Source organism: Gigantopelta aegis, chromosome 6 (genome assembly GCF_016097555.1).
Source record: "Gigantopelta aegis isolate Gae_Host chromosome 6, Gae_host_genome, whole genome shotgun sequence".
Classification (NCBI taxonomy): Eukaryota; Metazoa; Mollusca; class Gastropoda; order Neomphalida; family Peltospiridae; genus Gigantopelta; species Gigantopelta aegis.
The window spans coordinates 78235070-78246645 of NC_054704.1; the positions used below are offsets into that span (position 1 = coordinate 78235070).

General features: G+C 38.3%; 2 protein-coding genes across 3 annotated transcripts; one reads left to right on the forward strand and one right to left on the reverse strand.

Moving 5' to 3' along the window:
- Positions 1 to 480: 480 nt before the first annotated feature.
- LOC121374737 (serine/threonine-protein kinase mos-like) lies at positions 481 to 1632 on the reverse strand. Its single transcript, XM_041501845.1, has one exon. It carries the CDS (start codon positions 1630 to 1632, stop codon positions 481 to 483), a length of 1152 nt encoding a protein of 383 aa, XP_041357779.1.
- Positions 1633 to 3988: 2356 nt separating this feature from the next.
- Positions 3989 to 9356, forward strand: LOC121375769. 2 transcript variants are annotated; one of them, XM_041503392.1, is made up of 3 exons: positions 3989 to 4406; positions 7782 to 8036; positions 8773 to 9356. In XM_041503392.1, exons 1-3 carry the CDS (start codon positions 4385 to 4387, stop codon positions 8919 to 8921), a joined length of 426 nt encoding a protein of 141 aa, XP_041359326.1. In that variant the 5' UTR covers positions 3989 to 4384; the 3' UTR covers positions 8922 to 9356. The 2 variants fall into 2 exon arrangements, with proteins under 2 accessions (XP_041359326.1, XP_041359325.1); XM_041503391.1 differs by having other exon boundaries at positions 4011 to 4406; positions 8787 to 9356.
- Positions 9357 to 11576: the final 2220 nt, after the last annotated feature.

Consider the following 11576-nt stretch of genomic DNA (forward strand, 5'->3'; position numbering starts at 1 on the left):
CAAGCGAGCGCTTTACCACTGGGCTACGTCTCGCCCCAAGAAACGTGTGAATATAAGTTGGACAACAATAAAGCATATTTACAAATGGTATTTGATGGACTCTCGATCTTGTAAAATGTTGAACCTTGGTGGATAGAAAATGCGACTTACTGGCATTAGAAACAAAAAGTTAGTGTCTTTGACCATTTTAAAAATTGATACAAAATTTAACTATTTGAAATTTAGTATATTAAGTGTGTTTTGACGTCCATTTCAGTAAGTGTGTGAGGTTGTGAAGACATCACTCACATTATAGCTACCCAGTAAACAAATATCAATAATTAAAGCACTTTAAAAAACCCCACAGTTGCTAAATAATTCAAGATATTTATATTACAGTCTTCTCATTTCTGGCAATAGCACCATTTTTGTACAATGACACACCTTGGAAACGGTTTACCAATTTGACTTCACCTGATGCCTAGCAATGTTTCCTCTCTTTCATTCGGTACAACACGCCATGACAGAATAATACAAATACAGATGTATATCAGTCAAACATGAGTTGGTCTGTTTGTCATGCAGCTGTTGGTAGCTTGAGGATATGCCCATGGTCTTCGACAGTTTTAGTATATTGAGCAGATCGCCCGACGTGGGCCGGTCCTCTGGCAAGGCTCGCCAACACTGAGTGTAAAGATCTTGGTACATGCTCTCGAATGGGTCATCTTTAACGTCAGGAAGACTGGGTCGCAGGTTCTGTGAAACAACGCAGAATATCACCATGTGTTGATTCTGGTCTCCGTAGGGATTTTCTCTTGCGAACATTTGCCATGAAGTAATTCCAAAGGAATAAATATCGGCTTGGGTTGTCGGGGCATGTCCCTTCAGTAATTCTGGTGCTCTGTAGGCGAAAGTTCCCGTCAGATTAGACCTCTCGTCCAATGGGCTCGGAATGCCCGTTTCGAGGTCGATTTGTTGGCAGCAGCCGAAATCGCCGAGTTTAATGTCGTCATTCCCCGTGAGGAAGATGTTAGCCGGTTTTAGATCAAGATGGACGACACAGTTGGTGTGAGCGTAGTGCAAAGCTTGTGCAATCTGCAGCGCAAACTTCAGTCGTCTGCTTTGATCCATGTGTTCGTCTGGGTCGTTCAGCAACTGCTGCAGGTTTCTGTGACCAACGAATTCCATCACAACCCAAGCTCCTTCGTCGTAACGATCTAAAGGGGTTGCGTTCAGCGACTTCACCACGTAGGGACTTTTAAAGTACAAAATTCGCAATTCAGCCTTGTAACTCTGAAACTGCGCTGTCTTGTTTTTGCCGATTTTATGTAAAATTTTAACTGCAACGACACGTTTCTTGTATACCCCATGAAACACCGATCCAAAGCCTCCAAAACCCAGTAATGTCCCGAGCTGCACATCCTCCTTTGACAAATTAGGGACATTTGGAGAGTTTATGAATGGAGAAGTGACATTACTTTTTGATGGAGAGCAAAAGCTTGAATTTCTTCTTACCTCTGGGGAGCAGTAGCGCAGTAAATTATCACGAGTTAGTGAATTAATCGTCCTTCTTCTCTTTAACGGAGGGTCGGGTGGAGTTTTGTATGACTGACGAGAAGCAAGGCTACGTCTTAGTTTCTCTCCCGCAACCATGTCGCTATTTTGGGTGCTTGGGGAATTGTCCAATAAAAATATTGCTTGTTGTATTTTCAATATACTAGAGGTCTAGTGTATCTCCACAATTGTCTGTTCATAAAAAAACACACACACACAACAAAGTAACAAATATGAACTTCAGTAGGTAGCACGAATACTCTGTGAGTCAAAAACTAATGTCTCTCGGTTCAGTGGAATGTGTTTATCCTCCAGTGCTGGTCACAAGAATGACAACTTTGGTTGTTCACAAAACAATGGCGGGTTGATTATCGAAGTGAACTGTAAGCTGTGTTCTGATCAGTCTACTCAACGTTTTTACCATGAGTTCAGATCACCACACGGAACTTAATATTATATTCATTCTTGGCCTCTCACGTGAATTTATAGCGTCCAATGTAAACCACGTTTGAAAAGACACTAATTAAAAAAATGCTTTAAAATAAATTTTAATAATAATAATAAGCAATAAAGAGTGGTTTTGTTGAATACCAATATCTATGGTGGTTTTATTTTTATACTGATATATATTATTAATCATATGGCGAAAACATATATCACTTTTGAAAGGATATTATTAAACAGTACTTTAAAATAAAGGTTAATACTAAATCTAAACAGTAAAAATGGGATTTTGTGGGGTACCAGTATTTTAATTTATGTGTTTGTTTTCTTTAATTGTTTTATTTTTAAACTGATATGTATTAACTTATATACAACAGTGATAGGCTTTGGACGTTTGGATATTAGTTAATGCTTTAAAACAACAACAACAACAACAATAATAATAATAACAACTGCGTTTTTATTACTAATTTCCCGTTCTAACCAATGTTTCACTACTGGTATTTAATTTAAACACTACAGCCATGGTATGTGCTTTCCTGACTATATTTATAAAATAGCTATAATTTGGATTGATTTGAGTGGCACAGTGGTTACGTTAAATAATGTAAGGCTATTATCTATTGGGTTCGCGTCCCAGTGCTGGCACCAATCATGGGCGTACGGGCTTCAGTTTGTGTGTTGTGGAGGAGGGCAGGCTGATTTTTGCACAAATTAAACGAAAAAGTCCGAATCTGGATAACAACGTTCAATCATATTTGCATGTACTACCAAACAGTTATGTGGGGTTTCAAACGAATCACTATGCATTTTTTTTTAATATGGATTACAACTAATATTGTGAGTATAATGATGGAGGTATATGGTGCAAAGTTTTCAAGACAACTCATTACGCCTGAATTCTCCATCGTTTTTGCCCGAATGTAAAGATTCGCTCCAGCACGGGGGGGGGGGGGGGGGGGGGGGGGGGGGTTGACCCCCCCCCCCCGGCCTTCTCGTATGGATATCATTAATAAAAGCCCCTTTAAAACCTTTGCGATTATCTGAATTTTAGTTGCATGCATAAAAAATCCTGCTTCGATAAAATGTTTGATCTGAGCAAATCCAACTTCATTAATTTCTGCCATGTACATAAGGTAGTACTAAACCAAATAATTTTCGGCTGGGTCAAAGTTCGAGGTGCACCGATAGAGAAGTGAACACCACAAGTCCTGTGATTGGTGATAAATTTGAGTGTGTTGGCTGTAAAAAAAAAAAAAAAAGGTTTCAGCTGGGCAACAACCAGGTCTTCACCCACACTATTCGTCTTCTTCTCTCCTGACGAGCCCGCTCTTCTTCTAACACTACTATAGCTGCCATAATTTCTTCCTGTCGGCGGCGGATCTGCCTCAGTCGTAATCTCACGTGTGCCAGGCAGCAGTCTCTGTGGTGGAATCAACGCCATCTTGACGATCTGGCTGGTGTTACAGCAGGCAATATATACCTCTTCAGAAAGATGATCGTACGGCGGTCGTCAACTCTACGGTTGCCGTTAGCCTTAGGCCATCGTACGGTAGTCCTAAAGTCACTGCACGCCCGCCGTACGATATTTAGAACATCGTATGGTAATCTGACGGAGGCTGCAAGACCACCGTGAAGTGACAGTAAGGAGGCCTCACGGTTGTTGCGGCTGTCGTACGATTGTTTAGGCACACCAGACAGGGTAAATACCTTGAGGTCACCTCATGGCCACCGTACAGTGACCTTGCGATAGCCTACTACATGCGGCGGGGTTGCGGCCTACAGCCTTTTGTTTTCCGAAAAAAAGTTTAATGTCAAATTAAAAAAAAATCTTAAGCCCCTGCGACAAGCGAAAAAACTTGAGATCGCCTCACGGCTACCGTATTCTATTGTGCGGCCACCGCACGGTTATGGCAATTTTGGGGACTTGCTGTTGCCGCCAACACGCCGCAGGCCATTTGTGACCAAGGGGTCGACCCTACTGGGCCTACTTCCCAGTCTGTTGTAGTTACAAACATATGTATAACTTAGCTTAAGCTGTTATAAGTGAACTCTTAACATTTGACTAAGACCCTTTGGCCGGTGGAAATTTAGAATTTGACAGTTTTAACACTAAGCGCACTCTAGCCCTATTCTAACCACGGTGTAAGTAACATTTTCCTGAATGTATCCAGTGATTCAAAGAGTTCTTTCCCTTTATCTGTCCTGCAGAGTTGTTCAGTCGGTGATGGACGTTCTGTGCGATTTCATCCAATGATTCATGACGAACTTTTAACAATGCTTCCACTTTTGAAAATATAATTTGATAAACTACCAGCAGCAAGTATCGGTCAAGATTAAGTTTGTATGTCTATATTTATAAGTGTCAGCGTATCAACTGAAATCTGTCTACGTACGTTCTTCTCCGATGGATAGCGACAAAACTGAAGGTATGTTTGTGTACAAAACCTATACGTGCTGAGTCGTTTTTAGTGTTCCACTTTTCCAAATATATAATATAAGATTTTACATTGAACGGGATTCTGTTAAACAAGCGTGAAAACATGACATTTTCGATAATCCATAGTTATTTATGCAAATATTAGATTATGTACACGAGGGCGTTGATTAATTTGTTATTATTGTAACAGTTCTTTATAACGGACTATATAGCATCTGACAATAATAATTTGTAACTATCATGTGGCGGATCCAGAACATCCATTTAAGGGGGGGGGGGGCAGTGACATGAGGTGGAATGCCAAGGGAACATTGGGGAGGTTTGGAGGGGGATCGTCAAAAAAAAAATCAAAATTAATATATAATAAAATTATAATTATCGCAAATTTAGAGGGGGGGGGGGCAGGCCCTAGATCTGCCTCTGATGATCGATCACCATCGGTGGATTCATTGGACTATTTATCCATCCAGCCAGTGCACCGCGACCGGTATATCTGATATCATAATCAAAGGCTGTGGTATGTATCATCCTGTCTGTGGGATGGTGCATATAAAAGATCGCTTGCTACAAATGAAAAAACAAATGTAGCGGGTTTCTTTTCTAAGACTATGTCAAAATTACCAAATGTTTGACACCCAATAGCTGATTATTAATAAATCAGTGTGCATTAGTGGTGTCGTTAAACAAAACAACTTCTTTTTTCTTTTTCTTTTTGTAACTATGATACTGTCTTTTTAAAGGGACTATCCAGAGTTTGCTGCAATTGTATTAAACATGTACGACATAGGCCCTATCAGGCCCGTAGCCAATGGGGAGTCGGTCGACACCCCCAACCAGTGGCTTTTTTTTCTTCTTCAATATGCCCCCGGACCCCCTTAACCTAAACGACCCCCCCCCCCCCCAAAAAAAAAAAAATCCTGGCTACGGGCCTACATATGGAGCCTTTTTGATTACTAAAATTACACATTGAAGATATTTTCTTGTTTAGAATATCGGTGCCTATGTAATATAAACAAGGTGTTTGTTGTCATTCTAATGTTTATAGTAGCCCAAAAGATAAGTTCATTCGCGTGTTGCTTGCGCAAATCTAATTTTGTGTAACCTATGTTTTGTTCACGCAAAATTGGGAGCACCATTTACTTGGATATTACGGGTTACGCAAAAAGTAAATGGATTACATGAATTTATTTCTGCGTAACAGATAAATGGGTCACGCAGATTTATACTCACGGAAAAAAGTTCCTGTGCATCATTACAATTTCAGTGAGACTTATTTTTTAAAATTTTAAAATATTGTGTTTTATATAGATGTACTATTTATCTGTTAAAAGTACAGTGATCCTCTCCTGTCTTGTGAACCTGAAGTACGGTCTACACAATGCTTGGTGCGCCGTCGTTGACGATGTAACAGAACGACGTACTGATGTATGGTCATGGTCGTGCTTTGTAATCAATTAATCGGCTGCGTACAGTTCTTTCACCCATTGGCCTTAACTCAGGGATGTATTGGGATGTTAAACTTGTCATTTCCAAATTATTCCATATGTAAACCTGCTTGATATTGACAATTTATTAACGTGACGTTAGGTGTTGACTCCTTACACATGGAAGATCCCTAATATCCCTAAACTGTCGAGAACATTTCCACAGACACTGCATAGTGTTCTCATGAACACCAATGAACATCAAAATGACTACTAGTAGCAACAACGTTTGTGCCATTCTAACCTCAATAATACCCATCGTTCGAAGAAGATCATTTTCTTGGAGGCATGGCATCACACTGACGACGATCAGATGCCAACAAAAGTATTTTTCTGAGTGATGAGAATCCATACAATAGTTTTTGAGTCCAGTGATAAAAAAAAATGATGTCAAACAGTAGCACGTGACCAAGAATGCTAGTAATGCAACATGATAACAAAGCATGAATAGCTCGTGCAATTAACAGGAAACCGATGGAATATCGAAGGAAGTGGTTGCACGTTCATTTACTGAACTTTTTATGATCAGATTTCAAGTCAATTATATTCTATATACTAGTATATGCAATTATTTGGTGCACAGGAACTTTTTTCCGCGAGTATATATATGACTAATGCACATGTATGTATATATATATATATATATATATATATCATGAAGTAAAATGATAAATGACTGCTACAAACGTTAGCACTCGACTGCAAACTTTGAATATACAGCCATTGGTATTCAAAAGAAGGAAATGTATTAAATATGTAAGTTTAGTCAACAAAAGTACTCTGTTGGTCAGAAACATCTTACAAAGGCTGCAAACTCAGGACGGTCCCTTTAAATATTTTCAAATTGCAAACCAAGAATCAGAATGAAAGAAAAGTTTAGAGGGAGAAATGATTAGTTTTTCTTAAATTATCTAGAACCTGAATATTAATATTGGAGAAGGTAAATGGTTGATTAATGTCAACCGTTTGCAGTTGATAAAAAAGTTCTAGATATATTTAATTGTAGAACCATTTTTCTCTGTCACTGAGGTTTTATTACAGAATAAAGTGTTCAGTTATGATTATGATAATTTCATCAATTGAGTATTAATCAAACTATGTTGTATATGTATTGGACAATAGCATTAAGAGTGTTTAGTGTTTTTAGCACTGTGGGTTTTCATTTGTTTTGTTTTTATCAGTTTTTTTTTTGTCGGTTTTATTTTTGGGGTGTGAGTGTGGGGTTTTTTGGTAGGGATGTTTGTGAGGGGCAAGGCTTTTATCGCTCACCCGCCCTTTCCCCACTTTCGAATCGCTAAAAGAGCAAAACAAAGATAAGAAATTATTATAATGTAATGAGTCAATTATGCAGTATATACATTCAGCAACAAATATCCAATAATCCTGAAACAAACCTCTAAAATATTATGTCAGGTGCGTATCTAACGCATTTCTTGGGATGAGGTGCAACTCGAAAAGGGAACTTTCCGGATCATCAAATTATAATAAATTCATCATATTTAAAGTTATAATAAAAACTATTTATACTAGAGTAAAATTGCGCTTGTAGCACTCGTCCCACATATACTCACTTAAACGCACGCACGCACGCACGCACACACACACACACACACACACACACACACACACACTTAAAGACACATACACACGCTTAAAGACAAACACATACACTTAAAGACACACACACACACTCATACACACACTTAAACACTCACTCACACACACAAGCTACTAAATAGTGCTGACGTAGCGTTGACTTCAGCATACATGTAAGATGTAACTACCAACTTACCCCAGGCACACCTGTGACTGATTAAAAAAAATATATAATATCTATAAATAGTTTCACCGAAATGTATTTTTAAATGTGTGTTTTCCAGTATTCAAGATCAAGCTTCTGAATCGTCTGTATGGGTCAGCACATGACTCGGGTTCAGGCAGCTCTGGAGCAGAATGTCCCGAGGGGATAGCCAGCAGCACCAGGGTGAAACCTATACCTGTCGGAGAGCGGACCAGGAGACTGTACACGGCCCCGCTGCCAGAGGTCTGGCCCCCGTTGAGGGCCCCCGCCGAGTGCCCGGATGATCCACAAGTAGATGAAGGTCTGACAAGGAGTTCCTGTTCTTCATCTGAAGGTGAACATGAAACAAGATCATTTACATAGTGTCTGTGTTGTAGTAGTACCTGTAGTAATAGTAGTGACAGAAGTGGTGGTGGTGATGGTAGTGGTGGTAGTAGTAGTAATAATAGTAATGGTAATAGTAGTGGTGGTATGGTGGTTGTATTAGTATGCTAGTGATATTGAGAGCGGTAGTAGTCGTGGTGGTGGTGGTGGTGTGGTAGTGGTGGTAGCAGTGGTGGTAGAAATAGTAGTGGTGGTGGTGGTAGTAGTAGTTAGTACTGTAGGTAGTGGTGGTGGGATGTGTATGTGTGTGTATGTGTGTGTATATGTACCAACATTATGATACGACACATAAGAGCATACAGCACGGCCACATCAGTCATTTGAATGTGTCAATGGTCTTGTCGTTCATATATACATAATTAGACTCATCAGATGGAACATTAGAAGGGGAGAAGACATTTATAAATAACTATTGATAGTGGCAGCATAATCATAATGTCTTAAGTTGTTTATGAGGTTTGCAGGAATACTTTTCTAGGACATTTGTGAATGGTGAATGCCATTAGATTCATCCTGGAATACTTTTAATTATTTTAAATGTCCCCCTCCTCCTCTCGGGTTGCTGAATAATATGGTAATTTTGACATCGATTTTAACCATTTTCATAAGAAAAACCTACTAACACTAATATTGTTTATATTTTATATTGTTTTTATTTTGGACAATCCCATGTTAATATATCGCAGTGCGCTGTTTTCAGCTTCAGATGACGATGACTGCAACTTTCAGAAAAGAAAAAGAAGACAACGACATAAACGAAGTAGAAACTATTCACCAGTGTCACAAGGAAGTGAAAACCGTGCAGACGTTAAGAGAAACGCACCCACAGACTTAACCAAAAATCAGAAAAGAAAATTAAAAAAGAAAAGAAGGAAAGAAAAAATCAAACAAAATGAGTCCACTTGCAGCAAAAATACAGAATTTGTATACGTAGGTCCAAGTAAGGAAACAAATCGGTCTGTCGTGGATGCCCTTTGAATTCAGGTCATATTCAAAGACTGGGTGTAACAAATCCATCTGTCGTGGATGCCCTTTGAATTCAGTTATACTCGAGGACTGGGGTGTAACAAATCGATTTATTTTGGATGTCCTTTGAATTCAGGTTAAACTCGAGGACTGGGGTGTAACAAATCGATCTGCCGTGGATGTTCTTTGAATTCAGGTTATACTCGAGGACTGGGGTGTAACAAATCGATTTATCTTGGATGTCCTTTGAATTCAGGTTATACTCGAGGACTAGTGTGTAATAAATTAATCTATCTGCCACGGATAATATACTTTATTATTATATTGTAATTGTATTGCTATACACAATACGAAGTTATTATTATTATTATTAATTGTTTTTGTTGTTGTTGTTATTGATGTTATATAAATTGTATCTGTTTCCTGATCAACACCAGATTGTTTAAAAACAACAACAACAAATAATAATAATAATAAAATAATAATAATACAAAAAAAAAAAAAAAAGAAAAAAAAAAAAAAAAAAAAAAAAAAAAAATAATAATAATAAACAAAAATCGTCAGTTTATGTTCCAACTATTTATTATTTTATTTCAGCGTATTCGCTGGGGTTTTTTGTTTGTTTTGGTTTTTTGTCAAGAAATAATATATTTTAATTATTTAAAAAAAGAAGAAGTTTGTTTTATTTAACGACGTCACTAGAGCACATTGATTTTTTATCTTATCATCGGCTATTGGACGTCAAACATATGGTCATTCTGACACTGTTTTTGTTTTTTTAGAGGAAACCCGCTGTCGCCACATAGGCTACTCTTTTACGATAGGCAGCAACGTATCTTTTATTTGCGCTTCCCACAGGCAGGATAGCACAAACCATGGCCTTTGTTGAACCAGTTATGGATCACTGGTCTTTGCAAGTGGTTTACACCTACCCATTGAGCCTTGCGCAGCACTCACTGAGGGTTTGGAGTCGGTATCTGGATTAAAAATTCCATGCCTCGACTGGGATCCGAACTCAGTACCTACCAGCCTGGAGACCGATGGCTTAACCACTGCGCCACTGAGGCCGGTAAATTATTTTAGAGTCTCTATTCACAGCGGCACTCAAAGGTACACTGTATATATATACAATAACTTCAATTTTTCATTGAAGCTGTATGGGATTATCGTGGTTCAATTAAAATGTTTTGGGTGATACAATTTTGGTATTCCAAATTAATGTAATTGTCATTTATAATCCATATTTAGAGAAATAAGGCCCACTAAATCTGTGATTGGGTGCCTTTAACTTAAGCTTCTTGAAAGCTCTGTGGGCTGTTTGCGGGACAGAACTGTAAAAGTCATTGGATATAAATATTGAGACCAATCATTAAAAATATAAAAGAAGCTTTGATTTGATCTAGACCTACACGTATGTCAGGGCGCGACCTATGACCAGCCTGACTTCGCCGTGCCAGTCACCGGTAAGGCAAAATCTGTGACTGGTACGCGTTTAATTGCCTCAGGGTAATCTAAGCTTGGCAGTGGTAGATTAATCTACTAGGACAATACTCTGCATGGAGTAGTTGTTACATGAAATTCTAAGCGGTTAAATTAGCCTAGTGCTGTTCAATTACATTCCATTATTTGTAAAGAAGGCGACATGTGGAAAGGTGATTTTAAAAAAACCATACCCATCAATTACCAGTACAGACGGTAAAAAAATAAATTAAAAATTAAAAAACAGATTGTAAAAGTTGCACCTGTATTAAGATAACTTCTTTTTGCGTATTTTATTTTTTGGATTAAAAATTCAAGTCTCCCTGCTGTTAAAAACTTCGCCCTCTCTAAAGTTTGAGAGAGAAGTGACTTCGCTCTATGATTTTTACCTCGCGTGAGGCCTGGTATGTAGGTCAGATAACAGGTGCATGTGTATTTAATAGGCGTTAAAGGCATACTGTCACAGACCACTGACCTAGTTAATGGTCTAACAAAGTATTACCTGAACAATTATAATTTGATTTGTCCCTAAATGTACTTTATTCAACCATCTTCATAACCACCATACTCCATTTATTAATCACATTTTTTAAAAAAGTAATTTAATTATGGCAATGGTCCATAATTCAAAGACTAAAATTGCCGAGAGGGATGACATGAATTTCACTCCATCATGGTTCAGTTAATGTGATGCGATAGCTAGATTTGGTTTCCAACAATTAATGTAATTTTGATTTATTATCCATATTTTGAGAAATAAGGTTCTTAAATCTGTGACAGTATGCCTTTAACTTCATGTAGGTTCTTGGAAGCGTGGCTTCATTTCCTAGAAATATAGTGTATGTAGTGACCAGCCAATCGAAGGTTGTTTAAACCTGATTACGTCACGCTGTAGTTTCCCATATGCGCGGTACACTTTTTCCTGGAGCTTGCCGCGGTAAAACTGTTTGTTTGATTAGCAGCTTGTAGCAGATTTTGTAAGCAGGAATAGGTAAGTAAGAAGGAGCATTATAATTGACTAAAAATAAGAGAGGTGGGCGTAAGT

What these genes read in the sequence shown, in the direction of transcription:
- LOC121374737 (XM_041501845.1), bottom strand. Translation starts at nt 1,632, where the DNA reads ATGGTTGCGGGAGAGAAACTAAGACGTAGCCTTGCTTCTCGTCAGTCA.
- LOC121375769 (XM_041503391.1), top strand. Translation starts at nt 4,385, where the DNA reads ATGGATAGCGACAAAACTGAAG. An exon ending in GGATAGCGACAAAACTGAAG is followed by an intron (nt 4,407 to 7,781) that starts GTATGTTTGTGT and finishes TGTGTTTTCCAG; the next exon opens with TATTCAAGATCAAGCTTCTG. An exon ending in TTCCTGTTCTTCATCTGAAG is followed by an intron (nt 8,037 to 8,786) that starts GTGAACATGAAA and finishes CGCTGTTTTCAG; the next exon opens with CTTCAGATGACGATGACTGC.